Genomic DNA, 27,901 nt, shown 5'->3' with positions numbered 1-27,901 from the left:
CTGTTATGATCAAGTTCTCTCTGTGTTTAAAGCAGAGTGAATAGAACACAATCAGCCACCACACCTCCTCGTCATGGATTAATTATTGATGTGTACCAACCAGTCAGAAGCTGAATACAGCACTGACTGACTCTGCTCTTTGATGTCACTGCATTCCATACCAGTGCCGGATGTGACTAATTAAAAAACAACAGGCATTGGGATAGTAGCGGCGTCTGGGTAAATCCCCTTAAGGTGATTTGAAAGTGGTGTACATGTCAGTATGTATCAATCATTGGGCTGTATTTTCTTCCTGCCTTCGTTCATACCAATTCCCTGAACTAACTTTGTGTGTGTCTCTCTTTCTCCTCTCTCTTTCTCTCCTCTCACTGTCCCCCTCTTTCTCTCCTCTCTCTTTCCCACTCTCTCTTTCCTCCTCTCTCTTTCTCCCCTCTCTGCCCCCCCCCATCTCTCTCTCTCACTCTCTCTCTCCCCTCTCTCTTTCCCCCTCTCTCTTTCCCCTCTCTCTTTCCCCCTCTCTCTTTCCCCCTCTCTCTTTCTCTCTCTTTCTCTCCTCTCTTTCCCACTCTCTCTTTCCCCCTCTCTCTTTCTCCCTCTCTGCCCCCCCTCTCTCTTTCTCCCCTCTCTGCCCCCCCATCTCTCTCTCTCACTCTCTCTCTTTCCCCTCTCTCTTTCCCCCTCTCTCTTTCCCCCTCTCTCTTTCTCTCTCTTTCTCTCCTCTCTTTCCCCCTCTTTCTTTCCCCCTCTCTCTTTCTCCCCTCTCTGTCCCCCCCCCTCTCTCTCTCTCTCTCTCTCTCTCTCTCTCTCTCTCTCTCTCTCTCTGTCTCTGTCTCTGTCTCTGTCTCTGTCTCTGTCTCTCTCTCTCTCTGTCTCTCTCTGTCTCTGTCTCTGTCTCTGTCTCTCTCTCTCTCTGTCTCTCTCTGTCTCTCTCTGTCTCTCTCTGTCTCTCTCTCTCTCTCTCTCTGTCTCTCTCTGTCTCTCTCTGTCTCTCTCTGTCTCTCTCTCTCTCTCTCTCTCTCTCTCTCTCTCTCTCTCTCTGTCTCTCTCTGTCTCTCTCTGTCTCTCTCTCTCTCTCTCTCTGTCTCTCTCTGTCTCTCTCTGTCTCTCTCTCTCTCTCTCTCTCTCTCTCTCTCTCTCTCTCTCTCTGTCTCTGTCTCTCTCTCTCTCTCTCTCTCTCTGTCTCTGTCTCTCTCTCTCTCTCTCTCTGTCTCTGTCTCTGTCTCTCTCTCTCTCTCTCTCTCTCTCTCTCTGTCTCTCTCTCTCTCTCTCTCTCTCTCTCTCTCTCTCTGTCTCTCTCCTCTCTCTCTCTGTCTCTCTCTCTGTCTCTCTCTCTCTCTCTCTCTGTCTCTCTCTCTCTCTCTCTGTCTCTCTCTCTCTCTCTCTCTGTCTCTCTCTCTGTCTCTGTCTCTCTCTGTCTCTCTCTCTCTCTCTGTCTCTCTCTCTCTGTCTCTCTCTCTCTGTCTCTGTCTCTCTCTCTCTCTCTGTCTCTCTCTCTCTCTCTCTGTCTCTCTCTCTCTCTGTCTCTCTCTCTGTCTCTCTCTCTGTCTCTACATATCTCTTTCTCACACACAGATGCTACAGGTGTCCTGCAGGTGAGAGCTCTGAAAGACTACTGGAACATCCACGACCCCACTGCTCTCAACATCCGGGCCGGGGATGTCATCATGGTAGGCTGCAGGAACACACACACACACAACCCTCTCTATTTGCTGTCTGTAACTCCTCAGATGTGCCTCAGCTGGCATTGCAGTGTTGTTCCCACACTCACTGTGCCCAACCGTGCCCCCATGTTGTCTGTTAGGACAGGTGTGTTTTCCCTGTGAACTGTCAGGCTCATCCTCTCTAACAGGTGTTTTGGTAGCAAGCAGGGAGACAGGCTGGCAGTGTTTATGTGCGGGTGGCTTCATGAGTATTCAGTAGACACAGTATGTAGATATGTGTGGTTTTCAGCTGTTCCATGTAGTTGAATTACTCCACCACTAGCACACCTGATTCAACATGTCAACTAATCATCAAGCCCTTGAATAGGTGACTGGTAAACTAGTTCAGGGCTACAACTAAATTGTGAAAAGTCTGCTAGTCCCAGAGGATAGGTTTGAAAACCACTGGACTGTAGGACGGTTTGGAAACCACTGGACTGTAGGACGGTTTGGAAACCACTGGACTGTAGGACGGTTTGGAAACCACTGGACTGTAGAACGGTTTGGAAACCACTGGACTGTAGGACGGTTTGGAAACCACTGGACTGTAGGACGGTTTGGAAACCACTGGACTGTAGGACGGTTTGGAAACCACTGGACTGTAGGACGGTTTGGAAACCACTGGACTGTAGGACGGTTTGGAAACCACTGGACTGTAGGACGGTTTGGAAACCACTGGACTGTAGGACGGTTTGGAAACCACTGGACTGTAGGACGGTTGGAAACCACTGACTGTAGAACGGTTTGGAAACCACTGGACTGTAGGTACGGTTTGGAAACCACTGGACTGTAGAACGGTAAACAAACAACCCTTGAGTCCATGAATGGGGTCTACTGGATGTGATCAACTTACCATCAGTCATAAAGCACATATAGTCACTAGTGAAAGTCTACACACCCCTTGCACAGTCTTCACATTTTACTGCCTTAAAATGTTGTCTCAAAGGGGAATACATTTGATTTTGTTCCTACTGATCAACACAAACTACTCCACATTCCCAAAGTTAAATAAAATTATTCAATTAAAAAATTAAAAATCCAATTTAAAAGATGCCTTTATTGTGTGTCTTTACGCCCCAGAGTTAATTGTAAGGCAGCAAAATGTGTAGACTGTGACAGGGTGTAGAGACCATCACTACGCACTGTACTGAACCTGATGTACATGTCATCTATCAGTTCACTCTACTGAACCTGATGTACATGTCATCTATCAGTTCACTGTACTGAACCTGACGTACATGTCATCTATCAGTTCACTCTACTGAACCTGATGTACACGTCATCTATCAGTTCACTGTACTGAACCTGATGTACATGTCATCTATCAGTTCACTCTACTGAACCTGACGTACATGTCATCTATCAGTTCACTCTACTGAACCTGACGTACATGTCATCTATCAGTTCACTGTACTGAACCTGATGTACATGTCATCTATCAGTTCACTCTACTGAACCTGATGTACATGTCATCTATCAGTTCACTCTACTGAACCTGACGTACATGTCATCTATCAGTTCACTCTACTGAACCTGACGTACATGTCATCTATCAGTTCACTCTACTGAACCTGATGTACATGTCATCTATCAGTTCACTCTACTGAACCTGATGTACATGTCATATATCAGTTCACTGTACTGAACCTGACGTACATGTCATCTATCAGTTCACTGTACTGAACCTGACGTACATGTCATCTATCAGTTCACTGTACTGAACCTGACGTACATGTCATCTATCAGTTCACTGTACTGAACCTGATGTACATGTCATCTATCAGTTCACTGTACTGAACCTGATGTACATGTCATCTATCAGTTCACTGTACTGAACCTGATGTACATGTCATCTATCAGTTCACTCTACTGAACCTGATGTACATGTCATCTATCAGTTCACTCTACTGAACCTGATGTACATGTCATCTATCAGTTCACTCTACTGAACCTGATGTACATGTCATCTATCAGTTCACTGTACTGAACCTGACGTACATGTCATCTATCAGTTCACTCTACTGAACCTGACGTACATGTCATCTATCAGTTCACTCTACTGAACCTGATGTACATGTCATCTATCAGTTCACTCTACTGAACCTGATGTACATGTCATCTATCAGTTCACTCTACTGAACCTGATGTACATGTCATCTATCAGTTCACTGTACTGAACCTGATGTACATGTCATCTATCAGTTCACTGTACTGAACCTGATGTACATGTCATCTATCAGTTCACTGTACTGAACCTGACGTACATGTCATCTATCAGTTCACTCTACTGAACCTGACGTACATGTCATCTATCAGTTCACTGTACTGAACCTGATGTACATGTCATCTATCAGTTCACTGTACTGAACCTGATGTACATGTCATCTATCAGTTCACTCTACTGAACCTGACGTACATGTCATCTATCAGTTCACTCTACTGAACCTGACGTACATGTCATCTATCAGTTCACTCTACTGAACCTGACGTACATGTCATCTATCAGTTCACTCTACTGAACCTGACGTACATGTCATCTATCAGTTCACTCTACTGAACCTGATGTACATGTCATCTATCAGTTCACTCTACTGAACCTGACGTACATGTCATCTATCAGTTCACTGTACTGAACCTGACGTACATGTCATCTATCAGTTCACTGTACTGAACCTGACGTACATGTCATCTATCAGTTCAAGGTCCAGTAGGTCCTTAGGGGTATAGTGCACAACAGGTGAACTTCACTGTCCATATTCCTGAGGGGGAACTAGTTTATAGGGAGAGAGTATATATCTGAAGGATGGCTCTCTTTGAGCCCAGAGAGACAGAGAGACGGGTAGGGACAGGCCCTGGTATTCATCCATCACTCCCACTCAGAAATGACTCTACTAATACTACTACTACTACTGTTTCACACACACACACACACACACACACACACACACACACACACACACACACACACACACACACACACACACATCGTCTCATGAACCCTGGCCTGTTTTACTTCTTGGGAGTGTGTCGGCCTATTCTGCTGCTGTGGGAGTTGCTTCAATACCAGAGAGAAACAATTCATAAACGTTGCCCTCAGGCCATCCACCTCTCCCATCAACTAGCCTTTCCACACCTCACACACACATGTACATGTTAGATACTGGGCAAAAGGTTAGCTGGGACTGGTGCCGAACCAAAGCGCAAAACGTGGTGAGGCAGAGCAAGGCGGGTGAAGAGGATTGGACAGGCTGATAGCGATGCTGTGTTTCCGTAAGTGGATGAATTGGTCTAATTTAGTATGTAGGGTAAAGCCTCAAATCTTAGCTACATCTTCCATTTCAAATCAGCTCTGGAAAAAAGTTAATAATTACACAAAAATATTTCATTTTGTGTGACTACAGCACCAGCGATAAAAAGCAAAAATAGAGACGTTCTAATTGAGCGAGGCGTCGGAGCCTGCAGGGTTTTTATCATTGAAAACAATGCATTGTACTTGGGACTTTAGCTAGTTTAGGCCTTTAGAAAAATATGTTTTGCCAACTTGGACAGGTCAATTAATTTCAATGTATTTTCCTTTAGCTGCCAACCTGCCCATTCAGTACATGCTATTTCCCCCTCTACCCACATCTACCAGACACACAACCCAACACCCTTCTTCTCCCCCATACCTTCAGCCCCCTAACCCTGTCCCTTGGCTTGTGTCCTCTGACTAAGGCTGAGACAATGGCCTGGGTTTTAGCAGCTCACGTGGACAAATGGAACATGATCAGAAACACATGACTACTGTCATCTGTTTATGTGCTTGACCTTTTGGTTCTCTCTCTCGGTTTGTTATTGTACTACAGTTGATCTCAGGGCTGTGGCGCTGCTTTTGTACCACCCTCCCAACTTATGTAAAACATCTTTGACATTATGAAAACAAACCATACAGAGACATAGATACACAGATGAAGTTGTTAACACGTAGAATGTGTTTCAAGTTGGAACATGTACTTTCTGTCATTGTCCCAGAACTGCACACTTCAGGTCAGGTACACTCCTACACACACGTACATGAACAGTGGAAATAACACCACGTTGTTATAGAATCTCACAGATTCTGATTGGTTTAGACCTGTCTTAATGTTTGTTTTGATTGGCTGCCTGGCAGGTCCTAGAGCAGCACATGGACGGGCGCTGGAAGGGGCACATCCACGACAGCCAGAGGGGCACCGACCGGGTTGGCTACTTCCCCCCGAACATTGTGGAGGTCATCAGCAGACGCTCAGGTCAGTCACACACACACACACACACACACACACACCAACACACACCCTGTAAGTTCAGTGCAATCATTAGCCATTCCCCACTCCCATCGGAAAGCAATGGGCAAAGAGAGAGAGCCCTCTGACATTTGCCTCTTTCATTGTGTAACCGTGGCACCCGCAGCAAACGGAGGATTCGTAGCTTGTTGAGTCAGCTGCCGGCATGTCGGAACATCAACACTCACTCACACACACTCACACACACTCACTCACACACACACACACTCACTCACACACTCACTCACTCATCTCCCAGACATGTCAGCACACTCACAATGTAGGATTAAGTCAGAAATGGAAAGGGAAATTGCTTGGAACTGCAGGAGTCATCTGCTATTGTACATTATGTAAAAACTCCCACCCTTACCCACACAGTCTACCTCTAATACCGGTTAGATTAACAGAAGGTGTCAGTTACCTACCTAACACCACAGAAGAAGATAATCCGCCCCACACCACCTTTGATGTGCACTAGAGGGAGAAATCCCTGAGTGAATATGTTGGCGTGGTGACACTCACGGAGCCACTGACAGAACAGGGAGCAGCTCAGCACTGCAGTCAGTGAAAAATGACAGGTTTCTGTCTTCTCTGCAAATCTGTCACCACAACAAAAGATCAGGGGAACGGGAGACCCATCTTAAATTGTCCCTCTGCACCTACTGTACCTTCAGAAAGTATTCACACCCCGTTACTTTTTCCACATTTTGTTGTTACAGCCTGAATTTAAAAAATATTACATTGAAATGTTGTGTCACTGATCTACACACAATACCCTATAATGTCAAAGTGGAATTTTGTTTTTAGAAATCTTTACAAATGAATAGAAAATGAAAAGTTGAAATGTATTCAACCCCTTTTGTAATGGCAAGCCTGAATACGTACAGATGTAAACTATGCTTAACAAGTCAATAAGTTGCATGGACTCACTCTGTGTTCAATAATAGTGTTAACATGATTGTTATTATCTGTACGGTCCCTCAGCCAAGTAGTGAATATCAAGCACAGATCCAACCACAAAGACCAGGGAGGTTTTCCTGTGCCTCGCAAAGAAGAGAACCTATTGGTAGTTGGGTGTTAAAAATAAAAGCAGACATTGAGTGACCTAGATACAGTTGTGACTTAAATTGTCTTGACAATCTATGGCAAGGTATGACAATGGCTGTCTAGCAATGATCAACAACCAACTTGACAGAGCATGAAGAAGTTTATATTTATATTGCAGATATTGTACAATCCAGGTGTGCAAAGCTCTTAGAGACTTACCCAGAAATACTCACAGCTGTAATCACTGCCAAACATGTATTGACTGTGGTGTTGTATATAGATGGGTGAGATAAAAAAATAAAAATAATCTATTGAATCAATTTTGAATTTAGGCTGTGACGCAACAAAATGTGTAAGTCAAGGGGTATGAATACTTCCTGAAGGAACTGTTTCCCTTGGCTCCCCACACACACACACTGATAGGTTGTATCGCTACACATCACTGCATTGGAAGAGCAGTGGTGGCCCCTCTTCATTACAGGTTGGCCCCTCTAGAGAACACCCCATTTCCCAGACTGCCTTGGTTGGACTAATCCCTCATGCTTCCAATCCATCCCTTGCTTCTATTTTTCTCTCTTCCTCCTCTTCTCTCAGCATCTCTCCATCCATACCATGTCATTTCCACCTCTAACCATCAGCTTGCTTTAACCTCCTCTCTGTCTGTGTCCTACCTGTTTGACCCTGTAGGGGGCACCCTGTCCCGGCACGCCTCTCTGCCCACCCAGCGCCACCAGCTCCTCTCCAGAGCCCCCCTCTCCTCCAGCCTGAGCTCAGCCCCCCAGACCGACGACTCCTACACACTGTACACCCCCAACAATCCCCACATGGCCCTCCCCCACGCCATCGGCCTCAGCGCCAACCCAGGTATATACACACACACCCTTATACATGCACTCAGAGGACAGACGCACATTGAAACCTGTATACGGTACTCAGCCCCCTAACCAGCCAGACAACTCCCCCACCACTGTGAACCGTTGTGAGGCCACAAGGACACCTATGTTCGCCCCCTCTAAACCCCTCTCATGCTCAGGCCCAGCCAATCCCCAGTGCTGCTCCGTGGACCATGGTACCCCCATGGCCCAACAGTGTTGTTATGTCTGATAGGTCGGCCTCCCAGCAGCCTCTCTCAGCCTGGTTGTCCCCTGGAGGACATCTGGGTGCTCAGGAACTCACACACCGCGGGTAAGAGTCCCTCCACTGTCCCCCCATGACAATAGCTGTCCCCATGCTCTGTCCCCATGCTCTACCTTTGTCATGTGCCAGCTTCAAACTGAGCTTCCCATAGCTCCTGCTGTTCTCCCTGCTGCCACAAGATGGGACCACCAGGAAACCTCTGTTCCAGTGACCAAAACAAAGTGACAATTTCAACAGTCTACAGGACACTGCAAGCTTAATGGGTGCCCTGTGTACTCCGCTGTAGGAATTTTCCATTGTGGATGACCTTTCATCTGTCCTACTGCAGGACTGTAGTTGTAGTTTACCCCTATAGATCTGTAGTTCTGTACCCTTGGCTGCTGTTGCTCTATGCCTGCAGCTCCGCTCCACCATGCAACCATCTCCCTTGGCTTCGTATGGCAGCAAATGACGTCCTGTCCTGGCCTGTGCCACCCCCCCTGATCTGTGATGACTTGGCTGGCTCAGTGACAGGGTCTACAGCCCCAACCTCTGCCATCCTCTGCCAGCTTCAGTTAGAATCATGTGGATGTGTGTGTGACTGTGTTGATGTGAGCTCTGGAAGGACACAGAGGGGAGGTACCTCATTTTGCTCTCCCTCTCGCTGTCCAGCCACCACGGTTGTCTTTAACGTCCCTCACTTCTATCTGTCTCTTTCTCTCCATCCTCCTCTCCTGTGGTCCTATCTAGCAGGTGACAGGAACAGTGTAGGGAGTACGGGCAGTGTGGGCAGCACCCGTAGTGCTGGGAGTGGACAGAGCACAGAGAGTAACACTGCCCTCAACGGACAACACCACCAGACCACCGCACTCCCAGACACAGCCAAAGTACTGGACCAATTGTTATTTCAGCTTTATTTATCCTGGCTAGTCTTATGAGATAGATAACAATGCTAAAATAATTGAAAACCTTACTCACAGCTATGAACAGAGGAATTGTGATATTGTAATTTACTGTCTTTGTATGTAGTGCCAGGCAACAGATTGTTTATCGCTGTGCTCTCTGTAACTTGTCTTGTGCTCTGTTTTGATGTGCAGCCAGCGCCCTCTGCTGGTGACTCAGGGCAACCAGTCCCCAATAAACAGCCTGACCTGACTGCAGGTAGGAATACCAGCCATATCTCTCATTACTCTTACGTACCACAACATTTCTCCTGAAACTTCACCTTTCTAGTTTGATTTGTGCTTATTGGTAGAAAACATCCTGAGCACCATTAATTTAACTCTCCAGTGTGTGTTTTCTTGTCTAGTGGTTCTGGGTGCTCCTCGGAGGCCGATGGTGAACATACTGAGACCAGGGGAACAGCAGTTTGTCTCCCCACAGTTTGTACGTCCTCAGCAGCTACTGGAGGGCAAGGTGAGACTCAGACACAGGACAGACACAGGCCAGGCACAGGACAGGACAGACACAGGCCAGACACAGGACAGGACAGACACAGGCCAGACACAGGACAGGACAGGACAGACACAGGACAGGACAGGAAATATTGTCCATGTTTGCCACACATTACAACTCATGAATGTATTTTTCTGTGTACTCTGTATGCCACAGTGAAATACATGTATCTATTAAAAGACAGGAGGACAGTGAATAGGCCAGTAGTTGATGTTAATGTGAAACTCAACCCCTCCCCTCTGGTGTAGGATGCAGAGGCCATCTACCAGTGGCTGAGTGACTTCCAGTTGGAGCAGTACACTGGGAACTTCATCACGGCCGGCTACGACGTCCCCACCATCAGCAGGATGACCCCAGAGGACCTGACGGCCATCGGCGTCACCAAGCCAGGCCACCGCAAGAAGATCTCAATCGAGATAGGAAACCTCAGCATCCCCGAGTGGCTGCCTGAATACATCCCGGTAAGGTCTTACTAATGCCTGTGTCTGTCTGTCTGTCTGCTTTTATGTGCAAGTCAGGTTTTACATTAGTTTCATAAAGGTTTCAACTGTGTAGGTCTGACTGTGACTCTTCTCCTACTCCAGGCAGACCTGGGGGAGTGGCTGAGTACCATAGGCCTGCCTCAGTACCAAAGGAAGCTGTCAGAGAATGGCTATGACTCCATCAGCATCGTACGGGACCTGACCTGGGAGGACCTGCAGGAGATAGGCATCACCAAGCTGGGCCACCAGAAGAAGATGATGCTGGCCGTGAAGAAGCTGTGTGACATCCAGAGGGCCATCCTGGCTGCAGAATCTGGCCAGGGCACGTTGCGCCGCAAGCCCCCTGGAGCCCTTCACCTGGTCACCATCGAGCCCCCTGACAGCGCCTCCGACTGCCCCTCGCCCCACACCCCCAAGATGCTGACCTTCCAGGACAGCGAGCTGAGCGCTGAGCTGCAGACAGCCATGTCCAGCCACTACCAGGAGGGCCCGGCCATCAAGAGTGCCGTGGGCATGTCTCGGAGCCAAGAGAGCATCGACGCCCGGTCCAGGGGCTCAGGGCGCTCCCAGGACCCCCCCACGGCCTCCATCACTCCCCACAGCCGCTCACAGGAGAGCCTAGGCGGCAGCAGTACCTCCACCAGCCTCAGTGCTGACAGCAGCCCTGCCAAGGAAAGGAACATTCCAGAAGGCTGGGACCAGAGGTCCATACTACAGCAGCAGCTTCCCAAGCAGGTCCCCCTGGGGGCAGCCACCGTGTTCCAGTACCCAGCCATCCCAGCCAAGCCTAAAGGCCCTGGGTCTCACTCCCTAGGCTCCTCTCCCCAGGGCTCCCCGGCCCAGAGGGGCTTCAGCTACCTCCACTCCCACTGTGGCAGCACCGACGTGGGCCACGGCTCGCCCACCAAGCCCTTGGCACACACCTACCACGCCATGACCCTGGCCCCGCCTAAGAAGCGCAGCCAGAGCCTGACACGCTATGCCCTGTCAGACGGCGAACCAGACGAAGAGGATGACGACCTGGCTCCACCCTCTAGCACCCTAGAGTCCTACGCCACCCTGACCCGCCGGCCCGGACGCAGCCAGCTGGCAGGCATGCAGACCACACCCGTAAAGTACGGCACTGTGGGACGTAGCCAGTCCTTTGCCGTGCGCGCTCGTAAAAAGGGTCCCCCTCCAGCCCCGCCCAAGAGACTGAGCTCGGTGAGCAGTAGCCCCAGCGTTGGGTCCACTGAGAATATGGCGCCCTCTCCTGGGGGGGTGGAGACAGACAGCCCAGGGAGCGTGAGGAGCATCGCAGCCTGTCTGGAGGCCTCCACTGAGGGGAAGAGCCTGTCCAGGCCCAGGCTGGACCTCCTCCAACCAGAGCCTCCCCTCCCCAGCCTCAACCCCTCAGGACTGGAGCCCAGAGAGGCCTCTGCAGGAATGAGGAGGAGGGTGCAGAGCGAATGTACTCCAGCCCAAACCGACATCCCAGACCATTACCCAGACCCAGAGCGAGGGGTGAAGTCAGACTCTGAGGAGGAGGAACCTAAGGCACCGGGTTTGGATGGCTCCTCATCCCCTCACAATAGCTCCAGCGAGTGTATCCCCTTCGCCGAGGAAGGCAACCTCACCATCAAGCAGAGGCCCAAGGTGGGAGGGCCGCCCAGGGCCGAGAGCACTGTGGAGATCCCGGCAGACAAGAACGGGCCCACCAAGACAGCCCTGGAGGTGCCTGAGTTTAACCTGAAGGAGTCAGACACTGTGAAGCGGAGATACAAGCCTAAAGACCATGCTGGCAGCTCTCCCACCAGTGACAGTGAGGGCCAGATAGGGTCAGACTCCAGTCCAGGCAGCAGGCCCCAGTCCCAGAGCTGTGAGGAGGTGAGTCTGGTCAGTCTCAGGATCAGTGAGGCCAGTCTGGAGGGGCTGGAGAACCTAGCAGTGACAGGCACACCCCTCAAACCCCCCGTCTCCCCCAAGCCTCACAGCTCCCACGGACCCCCCGTCACAGCCCCAAAACCGTCCCGACACAGTCTGGCTGCTGCTACAGGTAACTTATTACACGTGGAAGCTCATTATTATGTCTTTCTGTTTTTATCATCAATTCTGAGTTTCTGCTTTTGCTTCCTGTCCAACAGCCATAGTGCCGCCCACTATGACTGTCAACGTGGTACAAAGTCTTGCCTTCTCAGCCCCACCATCACCCACACCCAGCCGGTGTCCCCCAGCCCCAGGGCTTCAGTGCCAGGCAGCCCAGACAGGCAAGCCCCAGGTCTGTGTGGTCGGCCCAGGCCCAGGGATAGAGTCTGGCCCGGGGTTAGAGGTGGTGCAGCAGCAGAGGCTGGAGCAGACCAGCACCTCTCTGGAGGCAGCACTGCAGGCTGTGGAGAGAAAACTCACCCAGGAGGACAGCACTGACGGGTAAGAGAACACGATCAACACCTCCCCATTTCCTGTATTTACAGGCCATATACACTCTACTGAAGTAGCATTCGTGCAACATTGTATCTGTCCCATTATGGTGTCTGTGAGAGCATGGGCAGCGCCATTGAGGCCATCTCCATTTTGAAGTAGTCAGTTTTCTTCTTCTACTACTTCAGAGTTGGTAAACAAACTGAAAGGGTGCATACTGCCACCTGGAGTGTGTTGTCTGAACAGGTATAAAGCCAAGGTTGGTGATTTACTGTCACCTGCAGTTATGGAATGTTTGCTCAGGTGATGACCTTGATGGAATTATGTGATCCTTCCTTAACTTCAAAATGGTGAAAGTCCTCAATGGCACTGCCCTTGGTAAAACAGGTTTTTGAGCACTAGAGTCCTCTATCTATCTCCATGACTAAACCCTGCTTCTTTTTCCACCTCCTGACAGTGGGGCTAACACAGTGAAGTCAGCGGGCAACATTCTGGATGACATTGGCAACATGTTTGATGACCTTGCTGACCAGCTAGATGCCATGCTGGACTAAGCCCTCTATCCACTCCACTGACCCATGACCCTTCACCTCAGGAAGTACTAATGACCATGAGAGGGAGAATGGAGCAGGTCACCCCACCTAAGTGTTATCTCCGACCCCGACGCCCTTCAAACTACAGACCAACCCCCACCACCAGACTAACAGAAAACATATGGGACTACATTGTAGGAGGTGACATCGAGTGGGATGGTTTTAATGAACAGTGTGGATCCATCTCCCTCCTCCCTGCCTCCATGTTGCCACTTCCTCTCCTTTCAACACCAGCACTTAACTCTGCTCTACAGTGCTTTGCCATCAGTCACAACAACCCTGTTGATACATGAGAGGTGGACAACATACTGTACCAGTACACTGTTGTATTGGGTTGTTTCATACAACACCAGTTAAACTGTGTTGTCCTTTTTATTCTACCCAACATCCTCCATTTCTTCGTCATGTTGGTGTGCCTTTCTTCCCCTCCTTTCTCAGTCTCCACCTCTGTGTAAAGTCATTGTTTGGCCGTAGAGAGAGAGACAATGGGGAGAAGTGTTTTTATCCTGGCCTATAGAGGAACCATTCCTAGACAGAATATTACCATACACTACCATTTGTATTAGACACTGTATCAGTCATTTGACCTTTGTGTTTCACCATGTCTGACCAATCAATTGGACCTTGTTGATATTTTCAATACTCTTGTATTTGATCCATTTTCTACCAAGTTGACCACAATGAAAGTGTTTGTCTTCCTCAAGGCAAGGTGCCAGTACGTTTGTGCTGTTACAATCTTTAGTAATCATTCTTTAGTAATACAGAATGACTAGATGCTATATCATTTCTGTTTTTATGTAAAACATGTAAAAGTGCTAGATGATATTGTTTATACAAAAGGGAAGAAGACCTTTGCTTTTCAAAGCATATTTAGCTATCGTCACTGTCCACACTGTCAGTATAAGGAGTTATACGTGATTTGTACAGCCGAGGGATGACATGCAAGATATTAATAATGTACACTATTTTTGAAAGAAGAAAAACAAACATTTTAATGTAGATTAGTCCAACTAGTATTTAAATTAGAGTATCTAAATATGTATATTATATACTTATAGGTATATCTGGGAGCAGAATCATATTCAACCAAAGTTCTTTGTACAGATTTTCCTTCAATATTTTCAATATTTCCATAAAATGCAGAACCATTGTTAAAGGGTTCTGGTCTTCCTTATTGTAACATGAATGAAATGAATTATCTACATGGTTATCAAAAATGGTCTGTTTTTTTCCCCTGTCCACCCAGCATTATATGGCTATGTTCCATATTTGGGCATGCTACAGTACTTCTAGCAGGGGGAATGAACTCTTCTATGATGCGTTTCTGTCTTCCTCATGAACTTTCAAATCATTAACCCTGACTTGTATGATTGTGTAGTGTCCTCTGTACTGTAAATGTTTGTGTCGTTTCAGTGTGAATGTGATCCCTGGCTATAACCTGGGTTTCATCTCTGTCCTTCTCAGGAATGTCCCACCTATTCAGTTCAAGCTGCTGTCACATTAAACACGCACACCTGGCTTTGTGTTATAGAAGGAGGAACAGTGGTTTTGAAGAGGTGAAATGAAGGAGAGCCTTGCGTGAATGTGAAAGAGGTCTGTGTGTCTCAGACAGAAGTGAGACCTGCTAGAGGCACCTTATTTAAGATGGCTCTGTGGATATATATTATAGTCTTGAGTTATCAACATCTGTCCTTTTTCATCCATCTGGGTCTTCATCTGGTTACAGTTAACCATTAAATATTCAAGTCTGATCCTGTTGACTTCTCTCGTTCATTTATGGATTTAAATATCCAGAAGCCTTTTAAGAGTGGGTGCATTTCATCTACACCTTCATAGCACAGACATAGATTCCTAACATTTATGTTACTGTAATCGTAATTTAAATGGAGAGTCATGGGACAACAATGATGAGATCTACAATTTAATACAGTATAGAAATAACATGAACAGTTAAAGAGCATGATAACACCCCCATACAATTCAATAGTCAAAATAGGGAATCTCACTGTCATTCTCCATACTGAACATACACATAACATTTAGTGAAGCGCAGACATTTATATTCTTATTAAAGAAAGAAATGGTGTTTAAGTACATCTACGTAAACGTAAAAACCTCAAAGCATTTTGACAATGGCCATAAAGAAAAACTCTGAAATTAAAAGTATCGCAATATACAGTGGTAATGGCAATGCTATAAGGTTTTCAGCCTTCACATTTACTGAAGTAAGACTGGTATGGATGGACACTGCACCAACATGTCGTTCCCCAATGACTGACTGACTGTCAGTGGTTGTCGTTCTTCAGGTGTTTTGGTCCCTAAAAGGTTTGTAGATAATAGAATCTACCACACACCCAGAGCTGATTAATGAAGGTGCTGAAGGCAAAAACTGGAGAAACATGAGAAAGTCTCCGCACACTTCCAGTCAGAAGCCAATTTCTTCTGAAGCTCGACTGACCCAAAGCTCAGCTACATGAAAGACATTTGCATCTGACTGGAAGTGTGAAGAGGCTTGCTATTTGGTCCCTGAAAGGTGATAGACTGGATGGGTATGTAAGTGGCTGGTCCCATTCTCATTTAAGGCAAGAAAAATATCGTTTGTGTTTCAATGACTGATTAACATGTAGACGAATGGCCATAAGAGAGACCTTCTCCACTATACCGACAGGCACCAGGCTATGACCAGCAGGGACTTCCAGGGTCTTCTGGGCATATACACCCAGGTACAAAACACACACACAACTACCTCGACACGTGAAATGGAATAATTAAAAATTATTTTCAAATCACAATACAAAGATTCTTATCTGATGTAGCTGTTTCCTTTCCAACATTGGCATATTTGTCTAGATATTGTTAGCACATCATTTATAGCATCTGGAATATAATACAAATGTGTGTGTATATATTTTACATACATATACCTGTATTCTCCCTCACCAATAGTTAAACTGCTGGTTTTAATGAGTCATAGAAAACATGGGGCTTAGAACAACCCCTCTCTCTCCTTCACTGACCTCTCTGTGAGTATCTACTGTATGTGGGTGTGTGCAGGGCGAGGTGCTCTATCTACAGGTTGCTGAACAGTTCATTTTTCTTGCTCCAGTCCATGGGCGGGGCCCTCTTGTTGGAGCGTTTCTGGTGAGCACGCTCCTTAACCTGCTGCAGGGACAGGTTCAGACCCGGGATGGCGCCCATGATCACTGGCTCAGACAACTGACCAACCAGGGAGGAGAGAGAGGGGTTAAAAGAGAGTGTGAGAGAGGAGTAGAAGTAGAGAGAGAAAGCACAAGAGACACAAGCCCCATTTATACCTGGTTCTAAATATGAGTACTTTGTACTGATCTTGTCCGCATTCAGATTTTGCCAGCATATTTAGACATGTGTAGATGACTAAAAGACACGTGATCTGATCTTGCATCACACGCATTTACATCTCTTATCTGTCTATTGTGTGCCGCTTCACATGTATTTTCAGGGCGGGACTTACCTCTGTGGGCGGGGTTGTGAGTGAGGCGTTGGAGGAGGTGTTGCTTGGAGATGGGCTGATTGACAGCTTAGAGTCCTGCTCCACCTCTTTTACCAGTTTTCCATTTCCATTCACCTGCAGTGGACACACAGACAGCAAGCAACAAATCAGATCAAATACAAGTAGCCAAAGTGGGGGTCAAGTTTGAGAGAACTCTCCCATGGAGAGTATGGCTGCAATATTATATTTGACCACAGGGAGGCAGACTTGCCTGTGCCCCATACACACACACTGTCTGACCATGCTGGTTGGGAAGTTGTATGATATGTCTCCCTAGGCCAGTAGAGGCAGCAGCAGCAGTTTGCTAGAGCCTACTGGGGTCAGAGCATTAGAGAAGACCCAATCACCCTGTTCTGCAATGTCAGTGCCTACCTCACCCTAATCTAAAATAGCAGGCGTAAAAAAACGTTCAATTTTTCAGGGGAAATGGAAGTTAGGTTGAAAATACTGAAAACCGGAAACATCCGCTTTCTACTGACCCCATGGAGAGTGACCCCACCCTAACCTCTCTACAACCTCTCAACTCCTCTCTCTCTCTCTCTGCCTTTCCCTCACCTCTACCCTGCCTCCCCTCTCACTTAATCCAATGTTTTGACTGTTAGATTTGGGGGTTAAAATGATGGTCAATGACTGAGGACTAGGGTCTCACTACTGATCTGCGTCTGTCTTCTTTACATATGAAGTCTATTAGCATACTATTAATGTAGTGGAGTTAACCTAATGAAATCTTCTTTGGTTTGTGGCAGTGGCCAGTGGCCTAACTCTGGGTTTACCTGCCCGTTTCATAATATCACAACACACAATAGAGAATCCCCAGATAATACTATCTTCTATCATATGCCAGATCTCTCTCTGGCATATGGTGTGTGCTGGCCTGTCGCCTTACTAAGGGATTATGCACAAATACCTCAGAAGGATTAACATGGTGCTGCTGAACACTCCATGCCTAAACAACAGTGTTTTGCTTTCAGCTTCTTGTTATCCAGCATTACCATGTGAACACTCTATACCCGTCTACCAGGCTCTGAGCACACTATTGAGGGCTACACTAGTTCTAGTACTGTATATCTTACAGACACCTGAACCTGGTTCTGTTCTGTCAGGGTAGACTGCTCTCCTGGTATTCAGATTACACAGGATTTACATATAATATCAACACTGAGAGTAAGATACCCTCCCCTGCCTGGGCCAGCCTGCCTGCTGGAAACAGTCTGTTTTACTCATTAATGAGCGAGCTGGAAGGAGATTGAGAACCAACCAACACAAAGTAAATGATATGAAGCAATACACACACTCTACAGTCCTATAAAATAATACTAGTCCACTCCCTATGAATGACCAGCTGATAGGGTGCCTGTCAGTGCCAAAGCAGAAGCAGTTAATCCACAGTGTTTTATTTCTAGGGGCTGACCTGTCAGTGACCGCCACAGTGCCAGGAAAAAATACTAGTGTTTTGGGAAGTCCACTCTGTGGGAGCGCAACTCTTTCTCTCTCTCTGTCTGTCTCTTTCCCTCTCTCTCAAATGTTAGTTTTGTATGATATTAGGTCAATAAGGTATTTGGCATCCAAGTCTTACCGTCTTTTCCATGTCTCCGTTGACGACAGGCTCAGGCAAAGATCCTGAAAGCAGAAGAGAACACTGCTCAGTCATGGACTCACACTCCCTCCTCCATACCAGCTGTTCACAACCATTCAACAACATCTAATCATGGCAATTCTCCAATCTTATAGTCAGTCCTAAATATCCTGAAACTGTCCCACCTCCGTCAAACACCAGAACAGAATTCCAGAGTGACTCATATCCCTGCTCCAGAGAACGGCTCCTATCCAGTTCAGGTTTCATCCCAGCGACACCTACTCTGTTACATAGCGCAGGTATGTGTAGGTCATCCATTATTCAAACAGGGTTCATCTTCACAGAGATGTTCTCTGACCCTGGTTACCTGCCACGCATCATCACGTCCAAACAAGCTGCTGCATATGAAACCCAGTACCCTAGTGGCCTACCTATATCAAATAGCCCTGGTAAGAAACTGTCCTCTAACCCTGTCACAAGGATATTAAGGAATGGTTTTCACTTGGCTAACTCAACCACAGAAAGACAATACACTATATCTAAACCTGTGTGTCTATCTAAAACAGATAGAGTTGACTGATGAACAACTGACCCCTGGTCGGAGCTGGTGGACTACTAAGACGGACCCTTACCTTCCATGCTTCAACTCCTCTCACACAGACAGACAGACAATCGGTGAGAACTAAGATAGTAACCTGTTATCATCTAAAGATAGCCTGACCCTGGTCTGCGTCCCCCTGGGCTGTTCTGAAACCTGTTGAAGCTGCCTCTATGTACCTCTGTGCTCCTTGGGTCCCTCCTCACTGTTTGCACACGGACAAGAGGCTCTTCAGTCCCAATACAGCTAACACTACAGGCTGAGAGGCCACTTGGAGCCAGCGCCTTGGAAACCAAACACAAGTGCTGGCCAGAGGGGTGGCGAGAGGGGAGTGTGTGTCCATTCGTGTGTGTGTGTGTGTGTGTGTGTGTGTGTGTGTGTGTGTGTGTGTGTGTGTGTGTGTGTGTGTGTGTGTGTGTGTGTGTGTGTGTGTGTGTGTGTGTGTGTGTGTGTGTGTGTGTGTGTGTGTGTGTGTGTGTGTGTGTGTGTGTGTGTGTGTGTGTGTGTGTGTGTGTACCAAAGTCACGGTGATCAGGAGCCCTCTGAGTGGGCAACACGAGAGAGCAGTTACCTGGGCAACGCCTCAATGGAATTTTGCTCCTGTTGGGTATTTTTCAGTCAGGTTTAGAAGCCGATAGCAGAAAAGAAAGGAAGTTAGATAGGACTAAGACCTGACCATATGTCCCCCTGGGTAGAACAGGAGTTATATCTCATTCTACTGCTTCACTATACTCATTCAGAGGACACAGCATGTCAATCATCAGTCAACTTGGAGGTGTAACCGTGCCAATGGATAGCTGTCAAATCAAATGTTATTGGTCACATACACATCTTTAGCAGATGTTATTGCAGGTGAAATGCTTGTCTAAACAACCAGTGTGGAATCAGAACACAACCACATTCCTCCATGTAAAACAGAGGACATTCTTATCACAACAAAGCAGCTACTGTATTTTTGTTGGTGCACTAAAGAAGCATAAAACTCCCAGTTAGGTCAAATAGCATGAAAGACACTAACTGACAGGGGCGGCAGGTAGGCTCGTGTTTAGAGCGTTGGGCCAATAACCGAAAGGTTGCTAGATCAAATCCCAGAGCTGACAAGGTGAAAAGCTGTCCTTCTGCCCCTGAACAAAGCAGTTGGCCCACTGTTCCTAGGCTGTCATGTAAATAAGAATTTGTTCTTAATTAACCGACTTACCTAGTTAAATGAAAAATAAATATTGTCTACTTCTACCCACCTTCTTATTTATACGGTTCACTCAGAGGCACAGACAGCTAACCTTTTTAATAAACAGTATCTTTGGCCTGATCAGGCAGCAGCGCTTCACTGTTGTTTAGGGCAGAGCTTCAAACAGAGGAAATATAAAGTCAGTCTGATGCAGGGCGGTGTGTGTGGGAGGAGGACACACACTGACTAATATGCATGTCCCAGACACAGAGGGAACCAATTTCCTCCACACCCATATGGTTGTCATACCATCGGCTGGGCTGCCATCATCGTTCTATGAGGCCGTTGGTATCAGAATGGCACTCAGAGTAGCCAGCCAAGTGTTGTCATGGGCCACCGCCCTGTTTCAACAAGTGTTACTTGGGCACAGTTGGCCTCCCAAGCCAAATGCAGCTTGACGTTTATTGTCATGAATCTTGCCTTGGAGGCAGAACCAAGCGATTTCTGCTAGATGGGCTAGCTACAAAGTAATTAATTACTATATTGTAAAAATGTATGAAAGCAAAAATATGCTTTTTGGTCTTATTTTAAGGTTAGGGTTAGAAGTGTGGTTAAGGTTATGGTTAGGTGTAAAATCTGATTTTAAGACTTTGTGGCTGTGCCAGCTAGTGACTACTAGCAAAATTCATGACAATAAATGCCAACCTGCAGCCAGACTCTCCAGCACTGGAATCAATTTACAGGCTGAGGCTCCCTCTAGGGGCTTTCAGAGGTACAACAGCCTTCTCTTTGGGAAGAGCTCAGTAGCTGTTGGGGGAAGTTGCCCCTAGACAGTAGGGGGAAGTTTGCATTTAGCCCCTAATAGTGGTTGACATTCAGGGAGGTTAAGCTGATTCTAGATCCGTACCTAAGAGTTTGGATTTTGTACCTCGAGCAAACAACGTGAGGGGACAGGAAATGAGATGAGCTCGGTATATGTGTGTCTCTGTGTCTGTGTTCCTTGGCAGAGAGAGAGGAGCAGAGTAGCCTGGCCAAGCAGTCAGATAGACCCTTAATCTGCTAGTGTTTTACCAAGGACAGGGGGACAGAGGGGTAAGAGATCAGGCCTGAGAGAGAAACCTCTGGGGACTATGGGCCTTGAATGAGGCTGTTAAAGGAGAAGTAGTGGTTTAATCATTACCTGCCTAGTTAAATAAAAAATATATATGAGAGGCAAAACGCTCGCTACACTGTGAGGCTGTCGTGTGAGTGAGGGGTCTGTCCTTCACACAGTGAGGAACGTGCAAGCTGATAACGTCCATTGTGTGTGAATACTTGGACATGTATGTCTACAGAAAGGATCACTAATCCAGCCAAACTGCATCAACCAAGTTCTGGCCCTTTCTTGTAGATCTCTGGTCTCACCTGTGAGGTGTTCTGGGGTGGGAGCGACTTTGCACCTCCTGAAGAAGGCATCTGTGTCTGTGTCCACAACAAGTAGAGAGGTCTCCTCACCACCAGACTTGATGGCTGCCACCACCTCCGAGTGCTGCTTCCCCTCCACTGTCATACCATTCACCTGGAGAGAGAGGGGGAGAGGGGGAGAGGGGGAGAGAGAGATGGGGAGAGAGGGAGAGAGAGAGGGGGAGAGAGGGAGAGACAGAGAGGGAGAGAGAGGGAGAGAGAGAGAGGGGGAGAGAGAGAGAGAGAGAGAGAGGGAGAGAGACAGAGAGGGAGAGAGAGAGAGGGGGAGAGAGAGAGGGGGAGAGAGGGAGAGAGAGAGAGGGGGAGAGACGGAGAGAGAGAGGGGGAGAGACAGAGAGAGAGAGAGGGAGAGAGACAGAGAGAGAGAGAGGGAGAGAGAGAGGGGGAGAGGGAGAGAGAGAGGGGGAGAGAGGGAGAGAGAGACAGAGAGGGGGGGAGAGAGAGGAGGGGGAGAGAGACAGAGAGGGAGAGAGAGAGAGGGGGAGAGAGGGAGAGAGAGAGAGGGGGAGAGGGGGAGAGAGAGGGGGAGAGAGAGAGGGGAGAGGGGAGAGGGGGAGAGGGGGAGAGGGGGAGACATAGAGAGGGGGAGAGAGAGAGGGGGAGAGAGGGAGAGAGAGAGGGGGAGAGAGATGGGGAGAGAGGGGGAGAGAGAGAGAGGGAGAGAGACAGAGAGGGGGGGAGAGAGGGGGACGAAAGAGGGGGGCAGAGAGAGGGGGGAGAGACAGAGAGAGAGATGGGGAGAGAAGGAGAGAGAGCCAGAGGGGAGAGAGGGAGAGAGACAGAGAGAGTGTAAGGAATGTCAAAACACACACAGACACAAGAGTCATGTCTGCACAAATCAGCGCATGAAGCATTAACTCCTTAGTTGTATAAGTAGTGTAACTATAGTTTACCAAGTCAAAACGGTGAAGGCTAGTCCAACATTCTAAAACTACAGGTTTCCCTTTCACATCAGCACCATAGTTTGTTCAAGTAACTAACTATTTATAGGAAACTATTTCTTGCATATTTCCATTGTTCTCACAACGAGGACGAGAACCTGTTTATCAAAGCTAGGACTCAGTTTTCAATACTATCAGTCTGTTGTCCAGCAGGAAATCCTGTCTCTCCACACAAACACAGAATATGCTGCTGCACACACACACACAGAGGAAGTGAAGCTCTCCCAGGGGCTTGAGAAATGAGTGTTAAACTCTTCACTGTTGCATAAGAATCCATAGTACGTAGTCTGAATACAAATGAAACATTGCTGAAGAGAACAGTGTACAATTCAGAGGAAACAGAAAGGGCTGCAAAAACCTTCTACTTTCCTTTCTCTTCATACAGTAGGTTCTTGGATAGCAACAACTGCTAGTAGCCAGAGAGTGCTTAGCAACACCATCTCAGCCATCAGGCCATTGGCCCAGCATATGTCATAGTGTCATCTGTTCCCCAGACAGCTGGACATTCTGAGGAACCACTGCTGAGATAGCATGTGTGTACATTGTTTGTGTGGGTTCTGTGAGCTCTAAGTGTGTATTTTGTGCACGCGCGTGTGTGTGTGTGTGTGTGTGTGTGTGTGTGTGTGTGTGTGTGTGTGTGTGTGTGTGTGTGTGTGTGTGTGTGTGTGTGTGTGTGTGTGTGTGTGTGTGTGTGTGTGTGTGTGAGGGAATGTGTGCGTGAGTATCTTTGTGTGTGTGCATGTGTGTGTACGTGACTTGCCTAATTAAATAAAGGTTACATTTAAAAAAAATCCTAATTATTACGTGTCTGTGGGTGTGTACGTGTGTATGCACATGAGTGTAATGCGTGCATGTGTGTGTATCTGTGTCGGTCATAGGGTGGGCCTGCCTGTCTCCCACAGTCCCAGGAAGGAGACCAAACAATACGTGCTTGGGCAGTAACAATAGCTGTCCATTTAACAGAAAGAATACAGTCCTCACTGGGTGGTGGGAGTGTGGGGCCTGCTGGGGGATGGAACCCCCTCTCTGTCTCAAGCATTCAACTCTCCTCTCTTCCCTCTCTCCTTTTCTATGGCAGTCTCACATGGCTGCTGGGGAATAGCAGAAACTCATTTACAAACGTGGCTAGAGTAGAATGAGGGCAGCCAGGCAGCCATACACACCTCTGACAATACACACCCACCCACCCTGCTCTACAGTAGTGAGTAATGAGCAGGATAGACTGGGGTGGTGGAGTGCAGACAAGTCACCAGTGACAAAGCTGGATTATCCCAGTCTGCACTAACTCCCAGTGACAGTGTCCACCTCTCCCCTCCTATGAGATTAGGACCCCACACAGAGACGGTTACTACCACTCACAGTCCTCCTCACTCCACACTTCAACTTCAACATGACTGAATTGTGCCAAGGCCATTAAAACGTCTTGAGACTAGGGGGCAGTATTTTGATGTTTGGATGAAAAAAGTACCCAAATGAAACTGCCTATTTCTCAGGCCCATAATCTAGAATATGCATATAATTATAAAGTTTCCAAAACAGTCAAAATTGTCTGTGAGTATAACAGAACTGATATTGCAGGTGAAAACGTGAGGAAAATCCAACCTGGACGTGCTGCTTTCTCCATGGTGTGAACAATCTTTAGACATAGTTTCAGGCTTTTATTTAGAAAAATAAGCAAGAAAGATCACATTGTGTCATTGTATGGCTGGGTGCCAGCAGCTTTTTGCATGCATAACAGCTTGGAGAAGACATTTTCTTTCTCTCTCCTATTGAAGAAGCTACAGTCCCGGTTGAAATATTATCGATTATATATTGTAAAAACAACCTGAGGATTGATTATAAAAAAACGTTTGACATGTTTCTACGAACTTTACGGATACTATTTGGAATTTTCGTCTGCCATGTCGTGACCGCTTGAGCCTGTGGATTTCTGAACATAACGTGCCAACCAAATGGAGGTATTTTGGATATAAAAATCATCTTTATGGAACAAAAGGAACATTTATTGTGTAACTAGGAGTCTCGTGAGTGCAAACATCCGAAGATCATCAAAGGTAAGCGATTCATTTTATTGCTTTTCTGACTTTCGTGACCAATCTACTTGGCTGCTAGCTGTTTGTAATGTTTTGTCTACTGAGAGAGATGTCCTTACATAAACGCTTGGTATGCTTTCGCCAAAAAGCTTTTTTGAAATCTGATCGGATTAACAACAAGCTACGCTGTGTTTTGCTATATTGCACTTGTGATTTCATGAAAATAAAAAAATGTTCTTCATTTAATTTGAATTTGGCACTCTTCAATTCAGCGAATGTTGACGAAAATGATTCCGCTAACGGGATAGGTGCATCAAGAAGTTAAAGACAAGTCCCGTAATTTTAGAAAAGCTTGCAAGACAAACATAATTATTTTCATTAATACAATATTATTCAATATACTACTTTACAGTAATAATAGTACTGTGCATTGATACTACTAACGATAGTAATGTACTATTACTATACATGGAATAATAATAATAATACAGTATGACGCCAGAGGTCAAAGGTGAGCTAGATAGTTACCTGTACTATCATGTCCTTGGCCAGCAGGCCTGACCTCTGTGCAGGTGAGTCCTCATCCACTGCTCTGATGTACTGGCCTGGTCTGGCCTTCTCACTGTGCAGGTTGAAGCCGTAGCCATGAGGCCCCTTCTTGATCACACACAGACGCGGCCTCAGCTCACTCTGCACGTCCTGATGAAGAGATTAAACACAGTTAGTCAAATTCTCCTGTTGGAGAATCTACTTTCTCCTTCCGCTCTCCTGGTTTCCTGTGCTAAGACAATGAATCACATTCACAGAACTTACATGAAATGATTCACATTCACAAAAATATGTTTTTCCTTTACCATTAATACCTAATACATCCCAATATCGAGCGGCAGGTAGCCTAGAGATATTGGGCCAGTAACCGAAAGATCGCTGGTTTAAATCTCCAAGCCATTGATCAAGACAGTTAACCCCCAACTACAACTGCTCCCCAGGCGTCGATGACGTGGACGACAAGGGGCTGGGTTAAATGCGGAAGACACATTTCAGTTGAATGGATTCAGTTGTGCCAACTAACTAGATATCCCCTTCCCTTTCCATTCCTTCCCCTTCCCATATGTCCAGTATGCTGATATGGTATGAAATGCAGTAATAGGCTACATTTAAGACCATGACTCTGACATTGATGATCAAATCAGACTAAAATTACACCAGAGTAAGGAAAGGAGTCCGGTCCGAATAGGAGGGTGTACAGAGCATGTGACTGGAGCTGTGTTAGTGTAGAGAGGACTGGGAGGGGCAGGGCAGGAGCCAGGAGGCATGGAGCCACTACCCCGGCCTGAGGAAGGGCCAGTTCCTGAGGGCCAGGCCCCTGTGTTGTGTGAGCCCAGTCAGCCCAGTGAGCCCAGGGCAGGACAATAGCAGTCTGGGAGGTGACCCCTGTCCTCATGCCTCTCTGAGATGACAGGAAGACATAGCACTGTATTGTCATCCAGGAAAAAACTCGACCAAGTCCAGCTACTCCCATCCGTAGGTAGGAGAACATAAGTAATGTCTTTTTTTAGTATGGGGACTGTTTACAGAGTTTTACAGGGAATGTTCAAATGTAGGTGCAGAGTTAAATACAGCACAGATATAGAACAGGAGCCAAACAAATGGCACAATCATAATCAATGTCTCTCTGACCCAACAACCCCATACGCCCCCTATTGGCCAATATAATTATTGATGTAATCACTTTTGACGAGACTTTGATTGACACCGACAGTTGAAGTCAGAAGTTTACATATACCTTAGCCAAATACATTTAATCTCAGTTTTTCACAATTCCTGACATTTCATCCTCGTACAAATTCCCTGTCTTACGTCAGTTAGGATCACCACTTTATTTTAAGAATGTGAAATGTCAGAATAATAGTAGAGAGAATGATTTATTTGAGCTTTTATTTATTTCATCACATTCCGAGTGGGTCAGAAGTGTACATACACTCAATTAGTATTTGGTAGCATTGCCTTTAAATTGTTTAACTTTCTTCCCACAATAAATTGGGTGAATTTTGGCCCATTCCTCCTGACAGAGCTGGTGTAACTGAGTCAGGTTTGTAGGCCTTCTTGCTCGCACTAGCTTTTTCAGTTCTGCCCACAAATTTTCTATAGGTGTGAGGTCAGGGCTTTGTGATGGCCCTTTCCAATACCTTGACTTTGTTGTCCTTAAGCCATTTTGCCACAACTTTGGAAGTATGTTTGGGGTCATTGTCCATTTGGAAGACCCATTTGCGACCAAGCTTTAACTTCCTGACTGATGACTTGAGATGTTGCTTCAATATCCACATAATTTTACCGCCTCATGATGCCATCTATTTTGTGAAGTGCACCAGGCCCTCCTGCAGCAAAGTACCCCCACAACGTGATGCTGCCACCCCCGTGCTTCACGGTTGGGATGGTGTTCTTCGGCTTGCAAGCCTCCCCCTTTTAACCTCCAAACATAACGATGGTCATTATGGCCAAACAGTACTATTTTTGTTTCATCAGACCAGAGGACATTTCTCCAAAAAGTACGATCTTTGTCCACATGTGCAGTTGCAAACTGTAATCTGTCTTTTTATGGCGGTTTTGGAGCAGTGGCTTCTTCCTTGCTGAGCGGCCTTTCAGGTTATGTCGATATAGGACTCGTTTTACTGTGGATATAGATACTTTTGTACCTGTTTCCTCCAGCATCTACACAAGGTCCTTTGCTGTTATTCTGGGATTGATTTGCACTTTTCACACCAAAGTACGTTCATCTCTAGGAGACAGAACGCGTCTCCTTCCTGGGCGGTATGATGGCTGCGTGGTCCCATGGTGTTTATACTTGCGTACTATTGTTTGTACAGATGAACGTGGTACCTTCAGGTGTTTTGAAATTGCTCCCAAGGATGAACCAGACTTGTGGAGGTCTACAAATTTCTGAGGTCTTGGCAGATTTCTTTAGATTGTCCTATGATGTCAAGCAAAGAGGCACTGAGTTGGAAGGTAGGCCTTGAAATACATCTACAGGTACACCTCCAATTGATTCAAATTATGTCAATTAGCCTATCAGAAGCTTCTAAAGCCATGGCATCATTTTCAGTTATTTTCCAAGCTATTTAAAAGCACAGTCAACTTAGTGTATGTAAACTTCTGACCCACTGGAATTGTGATACAGTGAATTATAAGAGATATAATCTGTCTGTAAACAGTTGTTGGAAAAATGACTGGGACGCAAAGTAGATGTCCTAGCCGACTTGCCAAAACTATAGTGTGTTAACCAGAAATTTGTTTGAAAAACAAGTTAATGACTCCAACCTAAGTGTATGTAAACTTCCGACTTCAACTGTATAATAGAGATTCTAGAATCCATGAGCCAATCACACACACACACACACACACACACACACACACACACACACACACACACACACACACACACACACACACACACACACACTAGCCTTTGACCAATAGCCTTTGTCTTATGTAAGTTGATTG

At 46.7% G+C, this 27,901-nt stretch overlaps 2 protein-coding genes across 9 annotated transcripts in view; one reads left to right on the top strand and one right to left on the bottom strand.

The window, feature by feature from the left end:
* The window catches only part of LOC109884885 (caskin-2-like), a 96,461-nt gene extending 81,619 nt beyond the window's left edge, over positions 1 to 14,842 (top strand). Inside the window, exons 10-20 of one of the 8 annotated variants that reach the window (XM_031827779.1) lie at positions 1,582 to 1,667; positions 5,851 to 5,968; positions 7,736 to 7,912; positions 8,156 to 8,233; positions 8,915 to 9,051; positions 9,262 to 9,325; positions 9,474 to 9,580; positions 9,868 to 10,080; positions 10,204 to 12,136; positions 12,225 to 12,507; positions 12,956 to 14,842. In XM_031827779.1, the coding sequence (XP_031683639.1) occupies positions 1,582 to 1,667; positions 5,851 to 5,968; positions 7,736 to 7,912; positions 8,156 to 8,233; positions 8,915 to 9,051; positions 9,262 to 9,325; positions 9,474 to 9,580; positions 9,868 to 10,080; positions 10,204 to 12,136; positions 12,225 to 12,507; positions 12,956 to 13,052 (3,293 nt within the window). In that variant the 3' untranslated portion in view covers positions 13,053 to 14,842. Of the gene's footprint in view, positions 1 to 1,572; positions 1,668 to 5,850; positions 5,969 to 7,735; positions 7,913 to 8,155; positions 8,234 to 8,914; positions 9,052 to 9,261; positions 9,326 to 9,473; positions 9,581 to 9,867; positions 10,081 to 10,203; positions 12,137 to 12,224; positions 12,508 to 12,955 lie in introns of all 8 variants that reach the window. The other 7 variants (XM_031827778.1, XM_031827777.1, XM_031827781.1 and 4 more) reach the window with 7 other exon arrangements.
* Positions 14,843 to 14,999: 157 nt separating this feature from the next.
* LOC109892014 (Na(+)/H(+) exchange regulatory cofactor NHE-RF1) overlaps positions 15,000 to 27,901 on the bottom strand; it is a 34,500-nt gene continuing 21,598 nt past the window's right edge. The window contains exons 2-6 of the mRNA XM_031827786.1: positions 24,929 to 25,099; positions 21,367 to 21,520; positions 18,197 to 18,240; positions 16,582 to 16,695; positions 15,000 to 16,307 (exon numbers count right to left, since the gene is read on the bottom strand). Of these exons, the coding sequence (XP_031683646.1) occupies positions 16,161 to 16,307; positions 16,582 to 16,695; positions 18,197 to 18,240; positions 21,367 to 21,520; positions 24,929 to 25,099 (630 nt within the window). The 3' untranslated portion in view covers positions 15,000 to 16,160. The remainder of the gene's footprint in view (positions 16,308 to 16,581; positions 16,696 to 18,196; positions 18,241 to 21,366; positions 21,521 to 24,928; positions 25,100 to 27,901) is intronic.

Source organism: Oncorhynchus kisutch, linkage group LG6, assembly GCF_002021735.2.
Source record: "Oncorhynchus kisutch isolate 150728-3 linkage group LG6, Okis_V2, whole genome shotgun sequence".
NCBI lineage: Eukaryota > Metazoa > Chordata > Actinopteri > Salmoniformes > Salmonidae > Oncorhynchus > Oncorhynchus kisutch.
Note: the sequence above shows the minus strand (reverse complement) of the source record. Positions and strands in the feature narration are given on the sequence as shown.